We start from the raw sequence: 17,335 nt of genomic DNA, 5'->3' as shown, positions 1-17,335 counted from the left end.
ACAAGGCATACTTTGCACAAAGATTATTTCAAAAACGTGCAGGGTGTGAATACAGTGGTGCTTCTGGTAACACGGATCTCATTGCACTTTAGAGCAGTCATTGAGACCTATGTCTCGATAGTGATGTAGCTCCCAACCCTTCCTTAGAAGCATCTTCAGCTTTTTCAGTGGGTAAAAGAATTACATCCACAGTGCTGATATCAATGTTACAAATCCTTGATCTCTCATGCTTTGGCGTTCATGCTCATTTTGTATCTTACTGAAGAAATTCTCTCAGGTGAATAGCTCAAGCTGCAAGTTGTGTATGAACCCACATTGCTTCCCTTCACAAAAAGAGGAGACCAGGATGCACTGTGGGAGTTGTCTTTCTGACGATCTGTCAAGGGGTCAGCGGGGTCCGAGGTGCCACTTTGCTTAAAGGGCAGTAGAGGCCACTGGTGGGATCCTAAGAGGTGCTTCCTCTGGTGGGAGTAAGTAGTGAGAGTCCAATGAGTTGCTCTCTCTAGCAATGGCTTTGTCTAGGGACAAGCGTCCACAAAGCTGCTTTAGCTAGGGGCAGTACCACCCGGTGGCTAGAGTATGAGTAGCTCCTTTACTAGTGACAATGCCACCCAATGGTGAGAGTCCAAGTAGGCCTCTTTCCCTAGTACACAATGGCTAGAGTCCCAGTGCTCAGCCTCAGTGGTCTGCAGTCCGGGCAGCTTCTTGGCAGGAGCCTGCTGCACACATCTGCTCTCCTCCTTAGCCAGCCCCGACTGAGCAGAGCCGTTCCCTTTTATATGCTCCCTCCATGAAAGCATGCCCAGCAAGGGTGAGGGGGTGTGGCTTGTTTGGCCCAAAGCAGTTTGTTAACCCTTGCATCACCAGTCTTGTGTTGATACACCCCGTCACAGGATCCTGGCCCACAGAGGAGAATGGGGACAAGAGGAGCCAATTACAACTCCCATGAGGCACGACAATGCCTATTCTCAGCCAAAATCTTTTAGTTTAGAGTTTGATGAAAACTCCTAATTTCCCATAATTTTTCTGGATGAAAACAAACAGACAATTTCCATGGGAAAAAGAAAAAAAAAAAAAACCAGACCAGCTCTACTGGCCACCCCAGTCTGTGCACTGGTCTCGGAATGAACCACATTGCATGCCCAATGGGGAAGAGACCTGAGATAACAGAGAGACTTCTGGAGCTCAGGGGTGGAAAGAAAGAGAGAAGAGACCATTTTTAACCCCACTGTTCCTCTGCATTTGGCATCGCCATTGGCGGTGGGAGTGGTATGTCTGCTTAATGTTTGCCAAGGGCAGCATTAGGGGCCATGTGGTACAGCAGAAGCAAAGTATCTCTGGGCTAATACATTCCCTTGACCAATATCCCTGTCTAATTAGGATGAAAAGGGAGCAGGGTTATCTGATGAAGACATACGTGCTGAGGTGGACACTTTCATGTTTGGGGGTCATGATACCACAGCCAGTGGGATCTCTTGGACCTTATACTGCCTGGCCATGTACCCAGAGCACCAGCAGAAATGCAGAGAAGAGTTACGGGAGCTTCTGGGAGACCGGGAGACCATTCAGTGGTGAGCGCTCACATCTTATTTCATGATATTTCCTCTCAGGATTATGTCTGGTGAACTAAGATATTCTTGAGTGTTGGAAACCAAGAAATCCCTGAAACTCAGGGCATCAGGCAGTGCGGTATGTTGCGCTGATATTTAGTTGGAGTCTGATCCAAAGCCCAGTGGTAGTCAGAGGGAGTCTTTACAATGATTCCAATGGTCTTTGGGTCAGAGTTTTGAACAGGATTTTCATTGTCTTTAACATGGATGCTTGCAAGAACATTTCATGTTTTCCATGGTAACTGGAGACTGTCAAATAGTTGAGGGGGTCAGCTTATATAAGTAAGTCAGCTAGTTCTCTCCACATTAAATATAAATAGACACTAACTTTGTGGGACCCACAGGTTTAAAAATGGTTCCCACTCTTGTTCTCCACTGTCTTGCTCTTCAGGGGCATTCAGTTCACCAGTGCTAATCTCCAGCTGGGCCTGACATCACTGATGAGACTGACATAAACAACTGAGATAATGGTGCCATATGTGACTTTCAGATCCTTTGAAAATAAGCGGACGCTACCCCTGGATATCTGTGTTGCAAAGTTGTCAGGAAAATCTACCAGCATGCGTGCAAAATTTTACCTCCTGCCATCCAGCCCTCTAATCTACATAATTAAGTAGCCCTCGTCACTGTAATATGTATGAGAACCTTGGATGATAATGAGAAAATTAAACAATATTTTACTTGTCCGTCAAAACCTGTTGTGGTCAAAGGCAAGCTGAATTTTGTAACGCTGTTTTAATTAGGGTCACTCTCAGATTAAACCACTTGGACTGAGCTGGGAGTAGATTTCAATCATGTTCTGTGATTATTCAAATGGTTTAATGAGTTCTCATGGGCCTCCTTGCATTCTGTCCCTTTGGCTCACTGAAAATGTTCAAGTGATTAGGTATTATTGGCATGGATTTTTGTGGGAAGCAAATTTCAAATCCACGTGCATGAATATTTGTAGGAACCAAATTGAAATGTTCCTAGACAAAGGTTCCTGTTGGTAATGCTTGTACCCTCATTCAGCCAGGCAACTTTGTATAACCTATCTGACTAATCACAACTAAGCCACATGACTTAAATTTCGTGTAGAAAGTGCCAGAACCTTTCAGCAAACTGTCTGCAACCAGGCAGAACCCACAGAGTAAAAACATAATATTCCATGAGCAGAAAAATAGGAGGCTGAATATTTTCCACTGAATGCATCCGATGAAGTGAGCTGTAGCTCACGAAAGCTTATGCTCAAATAAATTGGTTAGTCTCTAAGGTGCCACAAGTCCTCCTTTTCTTTTTGCGAATACAGACTAACACGGCTGTTACTCTGAAACCTGAATACACTGGGTCATTTTTCACTGTGGATTCTTTACTCACCCCAAATGCTTATCTATACAGCTTTGTACACTCTTTAGGGCAGTGGTCGCCAACCTTTCTACGCACTTTTTGAATTTAAGTGCAACCCAGGATCTACCCCGCCCCTTCCCCAAAGCCTTGCTCACTCCATCCCCCCCCACCACCATGCTATCGCTCTCCCTCACCCTCACTCACTTTAACTGGGCTGCAGCAGGGGGTTGGGGTTCGGGAGGGGGTGCAGGCTCTGGGCTGGGGCTGAGGGGTTCAGAGTGTGGGAGGGAGCTCTGGGCTGAGCCTGGGGCAGAGTGTTGGGGTGTAGGGAGGGTGAGGAGTGCAAGCTCTGGGAGGGAGTTTGAGTGCAGGAGGGGGCTCCAGTCTGGGGCAGAAGGAGGTATAGGGTGCTGGCTCTTGGAGAGGGCTCAGGGCTGGGGAAGGGGCTTAGGATGCAGGAGGGGGTTTGGGGTGCAGGAGGGGGTATGGGGTGCTGGCTCCAGGAGGGGACTCAGGGCTGGGGTGCGGCCTCCCGCCGGGGGGCACTTACCTCGGGCGGCTCCCGGTCAGCAGCTCAGCGGGGCTAAGGCAAGCTCCCTGCCTGCCCTGGCCCCACACCACTCCCGGAAGGGGCCAACGTGCCGCTGCAGCCCCTGGGGGGTGGGCACGTGGCTCCGCGCGCTGCCCCTCTCTGCAGGCGCTGCCCCCACAGCTCCCATTGGCCAGAGTTCCCCATTCCCGGCCAATGGGAGCTGCAGGGGGGGTGCTTGCAGGGAGGAGACCCCTGCCTCCCCCGCCACCCGGGGCCACGGGGGCGTGCTGGCCACTTCCAGTAGTGGCGTCGAGCCGGGGCAGGCAGGAAGCCTGCCTTAGCGGCAGCCCCTCTGCACCTCCGGACTTTTAGCAGCCGGAGATGGCGATCGACTGGGAGAGTCTCCAGGATCCACCAGTTGATCGCAATCGACCAGTTAGTGACTCCTGCTTTAGGGACAGGTCCTTATCTCACTACTCATTTGCAAAGCACTTGACTTGACACATGCTGGGAGCTGCATAAATAATCATAAAAATGAATAACAGCTTTTGTAGGCTGTGTAGTCACTCAGCCTTTCCCACCCAAACCCTCTGGCCTTTCAGAAACTGGGGAGGGTGCCAAGAAAGGCAGGTAGAGAGCATGCAGAGAGGCCCGGATTTTAAATGTAGGTCAGCTGCTTTATGCTTCAGGAGGAAACGATGTGCCCAATCCTGAAAACCCTTGTGACTAAGCCAGCAGAGCGAGCAGGCTGGCATGCTCCGGTACACCGTACCAGCGAGCTATTTATAGCCAGTATGGAGTACAGGAAAGACACAGCAGCAGCCCCGCTGGAGGAGAGGGCTGGGGGGCAGGGCTGGGGGTTCTGCTCCTTTCTCTGCGGCCCTTCCAAGCAGGGAAAGTAGCAGAACTCCCAGCCCCGCCCCCTGCCCTTCCACGGATCAGACACACTAGACTCATTGGAAAAGCAGAAGAGTTACAGATCTAACAAACAAACCAAACAAGCTCAGGGGATATGACCCCATGAGCCGATTAGCTGAGCAACTGCCATTCTCATATACTGAGGTGGCCAAACTTACTGACCCTCCAAGCCGCACACCATAGTCTGCAGAAGTTAAAGAGCTTCACGACATCCTCCCTTTGTGCTGATTTTCATCACCTGGGAGAAAATTTAACTGTATTTTACAGGCTTAAAAAATAGAATCAAAGGAGCGAAGTTGTCAGTGTAAAATCCAGCCTGGCAGGTCTAGTGAAAATGATCATTTTAGGCAGAACGATAGGGTCGGCAGCTCAGCCTGGACACTGGGTGCCGGTTTTGTATGCAACCTGCAGCGTGGATTCTCAGCACAGAGATGGCCTGTCAGTATTACTGCATCGAGAAGGAGGGTGTCACTCAATTTCTCTTGCTTGCAGGGATGACCTTGGTAAGATGCCTTACACCACAATGTGCATCAAGGAGAGTATGCGTATTCTCCCTCCAGTGCCTCTTGTGAGCCGCCAGCTCAGCAAACCCATCACGTTCCATGACGGACGTTATTTACCAGAAGGTCGGTTTCCTCCATTTCCCCTTTTCGATTAGACCTTATGTGAGGGGTACTAGCCAGTTAAAAGGACAAACACCTCTTGAAGCAAAGTTTCTGGAGTCTGTCTTGCTGGTTGTCGAGAGCTACAAATTTCTTCCACAGCCACTCCATTAAGCTTTACCAAATCCGGGCTCACTAAACGGGCCATGTAGAAACCTGAAGTTATTTGGTCTCGAAGTGGCCTCTGTTGGGTCACATAGTCTATCTGCCTTCATTATTGCTGCATCTGAGCCTATTATCCCTAGTAGATGGGACTAAGGACTAGCCTTAGCCTTGAATGCCTTCTCCAGTTATGGTGATCTCAGCACATTCATTGCAAGACTTTCTAGGCTTCCCCTCTCCTCTCCCTCCCCGTAACACTGTGATTGGGACCTCTTGAGCAGCTGAAAGGAGAATATGTCCATGAACTTCCCATGCTGCCAATCTCTACAGATCCTGCCCCTTTCTCTCCTCCACACATAGACTACGGCAGCTGTGGGGCTGCAGTCGTCCTCCTGGAGCTGTACAGGGAACTAGGGGGACAAAAATGTTCCTCTGGTGGTCAGCAGGACTGGAGACGATCATGGTGGTGGTGTAGTCCAATCTTCCCAGTTCCCAACTGCCCCAGGGGAAAATCTCTGTGCCCAGCAGATCTGCCCACCCCCAATGGCTGGTGTAAAATGGAGCTTCTGCAGTTGACTCTCAGCTGTGGAGTCCCACCTGCCCCCTCACTTCTCTTTCCGTGGAGATGGGGAGACTTAACAGGGGTGCAGGGGCTCCCTGGTGTTGTCCCTAATAGTCCTGAGGGATGTCTAGACTCTGCAGCCTGGACACTGGGTGGAGCGGGGCTGATATGTTGCCCGTTCCAAGCCTCCCACGTGATTCCAGTTGAGCTCCAGAGCCATACAGTCAGGCTGAGCGATGGAGCTCCAGCTGGTTTCATGTCACAGAACCCAACTAGGGAAGAGCTAGATATTATTGTTGCTCTTATCACAGAAGTTCAGGGGGAGAGCTGTCATACCTTCCCACTGAGCAATTGCACTGGGATGGGTGGCCTGAAAATGGGGGTCATAAAAATGCAAGCTACTGTGGTTGTAAGAACACTTAGCCCCACAGAGAACATAGGTTAAGCAGAGAAGCTATGTCCAAGACCTGTCTTTTTCTTGAGCTTTTTATCCCTTCTGTTGCTTTGCAGGCACTTTGGTTGGAATAAACATCTATCTTATACACCGGGATCCCAAATTATGGAAAGATCCTGAGGTACGGTACTCTTTTGTCTTTATAACAACAACCTGCTTCCTGCAGCTACTGTACTGGGGTAGCGTCCAATGGGGTAGGGGGCCCATCCTGGATCAGGTCCCCGTTGTGTTAGGTGCTGTACAAACACAGAGCAAGATCCTGGCCCTTGCCCCATAGAGATTACAGCCTAAATAGATCAGACAGAGAAAAGATGAAAGGGGAAGTGACTTGCCAAAGGTCACACAGCATTTCAGGACATAGAATCCAGGTGGTCTGACTGCCAGGACAGCATCCTTATCCACTGTATCATGGTTCCGCCTACTCAAAGGATGCAATAAAGCTCCCTGCCACACCTGGCTCTGTTGTGGCCCTCTGGCTGGAGACACATCTAATTTGCAATGCTATAATTTCACTTATGCAACAATGACACAGTGAGGCTATCATTCAGCAAGCAACAGGAATACGAGAAATCAGCTGCCAATCTAAACAGGAGTGCTACAGTGATGTTATCTCTTCTGAGTTATCAAACACTCTCATTACAGGTATTTGATCCCATGAGGTTTTCGCCGGAGAACTCCTCCCAGAGACACTCCCATGCTTTTATGCCTTTTTCAGCTGGAGCAAGGTGGCGTATAGCATTAGTATTCATGTCTATTTAGTGCTACAAACCTACGCAGCATTTTATAAGGGAGTCAGTGCTGCCAAGAGCTCAAGCCCTGATCCAGATGGGAATTTTGCCACTGACTCCAACGGGAACAGGATGGGGCCCTTCGGCAGACAAGAAAAAGGGAGAGAAGATACTGTCAGGCAACAGAAGGGACATGGTGCAGAGAGATCATTGGCCAGGAAGCAAGGCAGAGCGGATTCCTGGGGAAGTGGGTTTTAAGGAGGCATTTGAAAGGGGAGAGGGTTCACTAGGTAGACAGGAAATGGGAGATTGTTCCATGTACAGAGAGCAGTGTGAAGTGACTCCAAGAATGGGAGACAAAGAAGGGGTTGGAAGCCTCCAGCCCCTTCTTCTCGGGCTGCCAGCTCCTGGTTTGATCCCTGGAGTAATTTAGAGCAGCCTCAGAGCTGCTTTACATTACCCTGGATGCCATGGGTCCATTCCAACAGCCAGAGATTGGTATTTCAGCACAGAGATAACCCCTTTCCCAAGACACACCCCCTACACTGGGGACCAGGAAGTGGACTGGCACAGGGGTCACTATGACAGCTTTATACCCCCCAAAGTTTTCTCCCAACAAGGGCTCCATGGAAGTTAATGGGTCAGATTCCCAGCTCGTGTAAGTCTGTGTAGCTCCACTGAAAAAATCTTTTAAATCTTCTATTAAAGATACAGAAAAGAAGGGAAAACAATTCAAGCATTTGAAACGTAAGGTATTAAGTAAGACTTTCATTTTAACAGCATGCCTTGATTCCTTTCCTTTTAGCCGGAGAGAGTTTTTAGAAGGAAAACCCTCCTATTTTACAGTCTCTTCGCTGGTATTAAAGATGGTAATAACAGTCCTTTTGGGGAGAAAGAGAAGAAGTTAGTTGAGGTGGCTTGGTGCTGTGGTTGTGCAAATCCAGTCCCCTTTCCTAAAAGACACAACAAGTCAAATCCACACGCTAGGGGAGAAAAGAACAGCAAGGATAGGGAATGCAGCTTCTGTCTCTGGTGTTGGCTTTTACTTGCAACCTCCGCGTTGGAGAAACAAGTGTGGCTCACGTTTTTATTAGCTGCTCTGAGACTTGGCAAACTCGTACTAGCCGGGGACTGTTTAGAGCATTGCTTTTAAACTGCCTCTGTGATCACAGGCTTACAGCAGCACAGCAAAATAGACAGTCTCGGCCGGCTAAGCCACTCTTATTAGACAGAAGGAAAAAGGAAAGGAATAGGAAAGAGAAGAAACAAGGTGGAAAAGGACAAAATCTCACATCCCTGGTGGTGGTTGGGATAGTGGAGCTGGCGATGTCAGCTGAGTCTCACTCTGCTCGGGATGAGGATGACAAAGGCCAACAATGTCCCAGTATCTCCCAGAGCCCCAGGAGATGGTGGTGATGACTGCCCTCATAGCAAAGCTTGCTCCTTTCAGTTTACCTGTCCCCAACCAGCAGCTGTCAGACAGCTTCTTCTTGAAAAGAAAAGGGAGTTTTGAGCAGAATATTTTGTCCTCATTACTGCATTCACCAGTTAGGCCTAATTTCCAACACACCAGTTTTGGTCCTTTGATTTCCAGTCCCGCACTTCTCTTGTTTTCCAGACATGGTCTAAATGCATTCCCCGAGTTAGACCAGGAGGTCCTTTTGTTTGGATTAATTCAGTTTGTTGCCCCTTTGCACCTTTCCCCATTGACATTGGTTGTTATAGATTATTGTGACCCTTTATGGACTGTCACTCACTTTTCACAGCTGGGCTTACAATGAGGGTATATCCGCAGACCCAATGATCACACCTCCTTTCCCAAGATCCACCCGCTACACCTGGGGATTGCAAGTAGCGTGGCACAGGGGACACTAGGGCAGCTTTATGCCCCCACAGAGATTTCTCCCGTGGTGGGCTCCATAGACGTTCATGGGCCAGAGCCCCCCGCTGGTGTAGATCAATCAGTGTAGCGCCTTTGAGTTCCCTTGACTTAATCATACTGTAGATAACCGTAGTTACAAGAAAGGCACAAAATCTGCCTCACCCAGATGCTGATTAACACAAGTTAGAGGGTTTTCTTCTCACACCTGACATAATATTAAACCACATGCCTTAAAATTACAGATGTAGCTGGAGACAATGGTGTTTTATCATTTGAAGCTTGGTAAACAAACTCTAAGTAAAGCCATTTGATTCTTTCCTGATTTAGCTTCTGAAAGGCATCTCCAGCAGGGGACAAGTGACTCCACCTTCCGAACACAGTAGGGAGAAATCCAACCAGGGGAAGTCTACTGTGCTTTCCCGTATCATTTACACATTATTACACGGTTATGCTGCCCTTCCTGGCTCTGCTGAGAATATTAGGGATTATACACCCAGACATGGAACATGATCCTACCTATTCGTTACAATCTGATTTAGGATGCCAGAAGCATAATTTGCCACTGGGCTACTGCTATTTTATTCCAGCATCAGTCTGTTGAAATCAAGGGCATTTCACCAGCACAAAGTAGGAGTGACGGAGAAGTGAATTAGGCTCAAATTATTCAAGATCACATTCTGATTGGTCATATCGGGCCTTTTTCATGAGGTTACTATAAGCTGGAAGAATGGCTGGGGGGAAAAAAGATACAATTACAGTCGGCAAGGTCTTCCTGGAGGCATAATATTTATAGCAAAAAGGCAAATTAAAGTAATTTAAGTGAAGAAAGGAAATAGCGAGCTCCCCAGCTCGGGAATCAACCCAGTCCGGTGACCCTGAGCCTGGAACCTGTTCCTGCCAAAACCATTCTCTCTCCTCTCTATCTCCCAAGCAATAATTTATAACCATGGCCTTAAGCACCTGTGGAGGGACGGGGGAAGCTGAGCTGAGGTTAACCCCTTATTTGCCGAGGATCAGATTCAGCCCTGTGCACACTGTCACAATCATCAACTCCCAAGGACGTCTGGCTGCAAGCTCATCACCCACACAGAAAGGAAAGCCCACATTCCCGTGACAGACAGAGGATGGGGAAATACGGAAAGGGGGTGGGCGGAAAAGGGGTGGGAAGGTCTGTCTAGTGAGTCAGCTTCTTTTCAAATCAGCCCAGCTGCCTGGAGAGATTTGCTGGCTGTGAGGGAGGAGGAGGAGGGGACCTGGGTGGGGTTGGCCATTAGAATTTCTCCACTGGCTTCAATTTAAAGAGACATGCCACATTTTCTCCTCCAGCCTATGGCGCTTAGCAATATTTGAAAGGCAGCAGGGCTACTTCAGAGTTTTCCTTCAAGTGAGAAGGTGAATCGAGAGCTGTTAAGTACATGTTTATGTTTTAAAGGGGATAACTGGGATGTGGGGTCAAGAGAAAGGGGGAAAACAAGAGTATAGAAAATGCCAAACATGAGGCCAGCTGCTCCTTCCAGCAGCATGCAAGAAACATTGAAATAATCATTTAGAATTGCATTGATTGGACCCAGCCCTCATCGACTCATAGACTTCAGGGGCAGAAGGGACCTTCATGATCATCTAATCTGGCCTCCTGAACATTGCAGGCACAGAACCTCACCCACCCACTCCTGCAGTAAATCCCAAACCTCTGGCTGAGTTACTGAAGTCCTTAAATCTTGATTTAAAGCCTTAAGTTACAGAAACTCCAACCTTTACTTTAGTTCAAGCCAGCAAATGGCCCATTCGTTACACTGCAGAGGAATGTGAAACCCTCTGAGGGTCTTTGCCGATCTGACCTGGGAGAAAACACCTTTCCTGACCCCAAATATGGAGATCAGTTAGACCCTGGGCATGTGGGTGAGACCAACCAGCCAGACACCTGGGAAAGAATTCTCTGCAGTAACTCAGAGCACTCCCCCTCTAGTGTCCCATCTCCGGCCATTGGAGATATTTGCTTATAGCAGTTGTGGATGGGCCATATGCATTGTAAGCAACCTCATCATAACATTCCCTCCATAAACTTATCAAGCTCAGTCTTTAAACAAATTAGGTTTCTCGCCCCCACAACTGCCCTTGGAAGGCTGTTCCAGAACTTCAGTTCTCTGGTGGTTAGACACCTTCATCTAATTTCAAGCCTAAACTTGTTAATGGCCAGTTTATATCCAGTTTTGTGCCAATATTGGCCCTTACCTTAACTCCTCTCCCGCAACGATGTTTATCCCTCTGATGTATTTACGCAGAGCAATATCTCCCCTCACCCTTCCTTTTGTTAGGCTAAAGAAGCCAAGCTCCTTAAGTCTCCTCTTGTAAGTTCTCCATTCCTCTCATCAATGTAGTAGCCCTGCTCTGTATGTGTCCCAGTTTGAATTAATCTTTCTTAAACTTGGGAGACAAGAATTGCACACAGTATTCCAGATGAGGTCTCACCAGTGCCTTGTATAATGGTACTAACACTTCCCTATCTCTATTGAAAATACCTTGCTGAATGCACGCTAGGATTGCACTAGCTTTTTTCACACCAAATCATATTGGTGGCTTATAGTCATCCTGTGATCAACCAGTATGCTCAGATCTTTCTCCTCCTCTGCTGCTTTCAACTGGTAAATCTGCAGCTTATAGCAAAAAATCTTTTTGGTAGTCCTTAAGTGCACGACCATGCACTTTGCCCTATTAAATTTCATCCCATTTCTATTACTCCAGTTTTCAAGATCATCCAAAACTTCTTGTATGATATTCTGGTCCTCGTCCATATTGGCAATACCTCCCACCTTTGTGTCAGCAGCAAATTTTATTAGCCACTTTTTGTGCCAAGGTCATTAATGAAAAGGTTAATGAAGATTGGTCCCAAGATTTATCCTTGAGGAACTACATTAGTAACCTTGCTCCAGCCTCACAGTTCACCTTTCAGTATGGCCCATTGCAATCTCCTCTTTAATTGGTCCCTATCCACCTTTCAGTTCTTGTATCAATCTCCATCTTCTCCAATTTTACTAATAATTTCCCACGTGGAACTGTATCAAATGCTTTACTGAAAGGCAAGTAGATTAGATCTACTGCATTTCCTTTGTCTACAAAATCGGTTATCTTCCCAAAGAAAGAGATCAGGTTAGTCTGGCACAATCTCTCTTTTTAAAAACCATGTTGTATTTTATCCCAATTGCCATTTATCTCGATATCTTTAATTACTTTCTATTTCAAAATTTGATCTAAGACCTTGCATACAATTGAGGTCAAACTAATGGGCCTGTAGTTTCCTGAATCACTTCTTCCTCCCGCCCCCGCCCCCTCCACTTCTTGAGTATAGCTACTATATATACAATTCTCCAGCCACACGGTACGACTCCCGAGTTTATGGATTCACTAAAAATCCTTGCAATTGGGCTTTCAATTGCGTGTGTGAATTTTCTTTAATATTCTTGGGTGGAGATTATCCAGCCCCCAATTTGATCCCATTAAACTGTTTGAATTTGGATTCCACCTCAAATGTGGTAATTTCTACTTCATAGCCTTGTTCCCATTAGCCACCTTGCCACTGTCCCCAAGTGCCTCATTATCCTTACTAAAAACTGAGGCTAAATGTTCATTTTTGTGTTTGACCATACCTAGATTATCTCTTTAATCTCCACCCCATCCTCAGTCCTTAGTGGTCCCAGTTCTTCTTTCCTTGTTTTCTTTTTTATTTACCTGGCTAAAGTACCTTTTACCATTGGATTTTTTTTTCCTCTGCAAGGTCCGGCTCAGCTTGGCTTTTGGCAGTTCTCTCTTTAGCCTTCTTTTTCTGACCTCCAAGAGGCAGCTGTCCTTGCTGATCCATTCTGAGTCCTTTATTCTGTTCTTGCACAGATAAACTATGATAGAAATCAATGGGAGTGAGTAAAAAGAAAGGCAAAGAGCTCAGTATTTGACCCTTTCATTAGGGAAAGGAAGAGTTTTCTATTTCTTTCCCTGTTATTTTCTTGTGTCTTTCTCTATGCACTGCTTTCCACAGTGGAAGAGTTTTTGCTTAAGATCCCTGTGATCTCTCCCCATGCCATACAGCCTCAGTTGAGATTGGCAGAGGTGCTCAAGTGGGCTCCCCCTCGACTGGAGAGAGGCTGGGCTGGTGGGAACCCCTTCTCTATGAGGGTCCCTGAGCTCTGGGACAGACTTGCAACCCTGGTCCAAGAAAGCTCAAATCTACTGATCTTCAGAGCATACTGCAAGACACATGTATTTATGTAGGCTCCTGTGAGGTGTTTATGTATATCTTTCTCTTTGAGAGAGGAGAGGGAAGTCAAGTGTTCTGGGGGCAATCTCATTGGTCCTATGGCAGAGGTGCCTAGAACCTTGGATAGTTGTCAATTTTTATTTTTTGTATAAATGTAATAATAATTGAACACAACTTGGTTTTTACAAAATTTAAAAAGTGAATATATGCAAATATTAAAGAGTCATAGAATAATAAAATTGGAGAAAGGCCAGAACCATTTATCTTACTGCCCCTCAGCTTCTTTATATACACATAAAAGGATGGGGTCTAAATCAGCTGTTAGCACTCAAGAAAGAGATCTTGGAGTCACTGTGGATAGTTCTCTGAAAACATCCACTCAATGTGCAGCGGCAGCCAAAAAAGTGAATAGAATGTTGCGAATCATTAGGAAAGGGATAGATGATAAGACAGAAAATATCATATTGCCTCTATATAAATCTATGGTATGCCTACATCTTGAATACTGCGTTTAGATCTGGTCGCCCCACCTCAAAAAAGATATATTGGAATTGGAAAAGGTACAGAGAAGGGCAACAAAAATTATCAGGGGTATGGAATGGCTTCCATATGAGGAGAGATTAATAAGACTGGGACTTTTCAGCTTGGAAAAGAGACGACTAAGCGGGGATATGATAGAGGTCTATAAAATCATGACTGGTGTGTAGAAAGCAAATAAGGAAGTGTACACAAGAACATAACACAAGAACTAGCGGTCACCAAATGAAAGTAATAGGCAGCAGGTTTAAAACAAACAAAAAGAAGTATTTCTTCACACAGTGCAGTCAACCTGTGTAACTCTTTGCCAGAGGATGTTGTGAAGGCCAAGACTATAACAGGGTTCAAAAAAGAACTGGATCCGTTCATGGAGGATAGGTCTATCAATGGCTACAAGTCAGGATTAGCAGGAATCGTGTCCCTAGTTCTGTTTGCCAGAAGCTAGGAATGAGCGACAGGGGATGGATCACTTGATGATTACCTGTTCTGTTCATTCCCTCTGAAGCCCCTGGCATTGCACACTGTCAGAAGACAGGATACTGGGCTAGATGGACCTTTGGTCTGACCCAGTATGGCCATTCTTATGTTCTTATGATCTTATGAACAACAATGGTCCTGCTATGCAGGGTGCTGTAGCTGAACTGTCCTTGGTTTTGCAAAAAGACCACCCTAACCAACAAGGTGCTGCAAAACCAAACCTGCACCTGAGTTTGCCCATCCCCGTTACGTTAACAATCAGCCATGCCATCAGGTGTCAAGATATTGGTCATTTCTTGAGTGACGCATTTTCCTGTCCTTCAGTCCCTCCTTTCAGAATTACAGTGCTTGAAGGGCTGCATGAGTGGCCAAACAATGCACTCCAGAAGCTAGATCCTCCACTGGTGTAAGTCAGCATTTCTCCTTTTAAGTCAATAGAGTGATGTCAATTTGCACCAGCTTTGGCGACATTTTGCTTAACTAATATGTGATGGGTAACAATTCTCGAGGTTACTTTATAGTCAAGACATGTATATTGACATCACCTACATATTAAGGGCAGTGCCATCTCCTGGTATTAAGGCTCCACTAAGGAGATAGTAAAACCTGATCTAATCTTCTGTTCGTGCTAAGAGTTGCATGTTGTTTCTTCCTTGTAGCTGTAGAATTCTATATATTCAATGAACAACAATGCTGGAGTCTATGGAAGGTTTGGACTGATCCTAAAATATAAACTAATGAGTCTGATGGCTTAAACCAGTTCGATTCCTTTAGGCATGAACCACATGGAGCATAGGGAATTGCTGAGCAGCAATTAGCCCAGTCAGAGAATTGGCAAACAGTGAACAATAAACTAAATCTTTTAAAGCGCTCTCTTTTTGTTGGATTAATGGGACATGAAAGAATCTTAATACGCCTGATACAAGAGCACTTGAAGTCAAGTGGTGGAATGCCCCATAAACTTTGGAGCAAGCACCAGGATCCTCAGGTTCGGGAATCTCACTGGTTTCATCTCTCTCTTCTCAGGAACTGTATTGGGCAGCAATTTGCCATGATCGAGATGAAAGTGGCCATTGCTTTGTCCCTGCTACGTTTTGAGTTTTCACCCAATCCAGCGAAGACTCCCAGGAAAATACCCCAGTTGGTCTTACGATCCAAGAATGGGATACATGTGCACTTGAAGAAAATCCACTGGCATTGACATTGTGAAATGAGTGGGCAAAATACATAAGAGATTTGTAAGCTGTTTGATGATCAAATGCATTAAAAATCCCATCTTCGGGGAAAAAAAGATCCCCACTCCCTTTGAGCCTGAAAGGTTGCTTGTTGGACCAGTCAAAGACATATATATATATTTATTCTGAGCCATATGATGTCTTCCATTAAAACTGTATTCCCAAACACTTTCTGGTTACTTTAATGACAGAGGGACAGAAAAATTAGATTGATCAGCAAGGGAGAAAAATGTGAATCAGATCTTCAGACAGTGTAAATCAACCTAGCTCCACTGATTTCATCGGAGTTTAGTTGATTGATACAAGCGGGAGATTTAGGCCTCTGTTATCAGATGAGATTTGAAAATTTGATCCAGTAGTCACCATTTAAAGACAATTTCTCCAAATAGGAACTTCGTTGTGACCTTAAAGCTTTTATTTCCTTTGCTAGGTACAGGGGGAAACTATGGTATCTCAGATTCCTCTATGTGGCAACTCTTGACAAATGATCACTCTTTAACAGGGTAGAAGAGTGGACTCACTGCTGGCATGCCCCCTCATGGCTAGAGGTAGCGTTGCAGGCACTCCTTCTCTAGTCAGGTCAAGTTCTGTCCCACCCATTCTGGGGTAAACATAGAGCCAATAAAATAAACTTAGAGAAACATAACTCTTTGCTCCTAACCAGACTCACTCCTCCACAGACTCTTCGCCCTTCCTGGGCTCAGCAGGGTTGTGCTCCGGCTCTTGTGTGGAATGACTCCCCAGGCTTTCTCCTCGTTGTGTTTATCAGATGCACACAGAGAAGTTAGATAAGAACTTAAATACTCATGTTGGAAGGTTGCAATATAACTTTATTTTCTTAGAATTCAGAACCATAATGCAAAACAACCAATAAACAGAGAGACCCCCCAACCTGAGAATTTAAAGTGATAGATCACAATTTGAACACACTTTTCAATCCACCACACTCCTCCCTTGTAAATTCCTCAAACACAATTTTAAAAAAAATCACTAATTTAACCTTAGAGGAGGTCTGTGATTTTGCGGAGGCCAGTGGTGCCTGCCATGGAGAGAAAGTGACACCTGACCTTTGACCTGTTTGGGTGGCCCCCAATAGAAGCACTATCCCTCTCTCTCTCTTGGCCATTATCTCCAGTGCTTTCTCCTCCTCCTCCTCTGGCCAACAAAAGCTACACCCATCCTCACTGATGTCAAGGGCCGCATTCTGTAACCGTACTGAGGTTCTGTCTGGTAACAGTTGATCCATGGGCCTCTTCATTATTTCCCATTTTACCTCTACCAAATATGTCTCTAGTCCCAATATCTGCTTTACAGCTTTCCCCCCACTTCATCCCTCCAATGTGATTTTGCACCAACACTATCTGCCTTCAGCAGAAAAACCTGGCAGGTTTATGGGGTAGGTTTTTTCACTCTGTCACATCTTTTGTCGAGTGCTCTCCATAGGTCAGGTCAAATTTAGTACATAACTAGCATTTTAAAAACAAAGCAGCTGGAGTCTTCTGAGTGGCAGGCTGTGGGGTAGACCTATATGAGAGTAGGGAATTTGCAATGCAATGTGGCCATTCATTTTTGTCTAGTCCTTGTTTTAATGTCATCACAATACTCTCTGCCAGTCCATGTGATGCTGGGTGGTAGGTAGCTGACTTAATATGTTTCACTGAATTTTGCTGTGGGAATGTCTGAAAATCCCAGAACTAAACTATGGACTGTAATGTGGAAAGAGTTCCTCGGATAACCCATAAGTGGCAAATATTGCAAAGCACTTCAGTTGTTTATTACAGAAGAGGTTTTAAATCATGTGCCCCACCTCTGGCCACCAAGAATAATCATTAACCACTACTAAATATATTTGCTTTTTCTGCAAAGCCAATGCACAGCTGCTGCCAGGGTGACAGTGTCCCTTCTGGCATGTTCCTATGGCTATAACGGGAGTCACACTGGCTACTTTCCATTTCTAAATCTTAATCTAAAGCCGGCCACCAAAAACAATTTCTGGCCATCCCTTCCATATGTATTAACCCTCAGTGCTGCTTGTGTAATTCCACCAGCATCCTTTTCTGT

At 46.0% G+C, this 17,335-nt stretch overlaps 1 protein-coding gene across 1 annotated transcript in view; it reads left to right on the top strand.

The window, feature by feature from the left end:
- The window catches only part of LOC102935382 (cytochrome P450 4B1), a 43,066-nt gene extending 27,700 nt beyond the window's left edge, over window positions 1–15,366 (top strand). Inside the window, exons 8-12 of the mRNA XM_007061593.4 lie at window positions 1,381–1,571; window positions 4,879–5,012; window positions 6,223–6,287; window positions 6,809–6,891; window positions 15,066–15,366. Of these exons, the coding sequence (XP_007061655.1) occupies window positions 1,381–1,571; window positions 4,879–5,012; window positions 6,223–6,287; window positions 6,809–6,891; window positions 15,066–15,240 (648 nt within the window). The 3' untranslated portion in view covers window positions 15,241–15,366. The remainder of the gene's footprint in view (window positions 1–1,380; window positions 1,572–4,878; window positions 5,013–6,222; window positions 6,288–6,808; window positions 6,892–15,065) is intronic.
- Window positions 15,367–17,335: the final 1,969 nt, after the last annotated feature.

This window comes from Chelonia mydas, chromosome 8 (genome assembly GCF_015237465.2).
Source record: "Chelonia mydas isolate rCheMyd1 chromosome 8, rCheMyd1.pri.v2, whole genome shotgun sequence".
In the NCBI taxonomy this organism is placed as follows: Eukaryota; Metazoa; Chordata; order Testudines; family Cheloniidae; genus Chelonia; species Chelonia mydas.
This window is presented reverse-complemented; position numbering and strand designations above follow the sequence as displayed.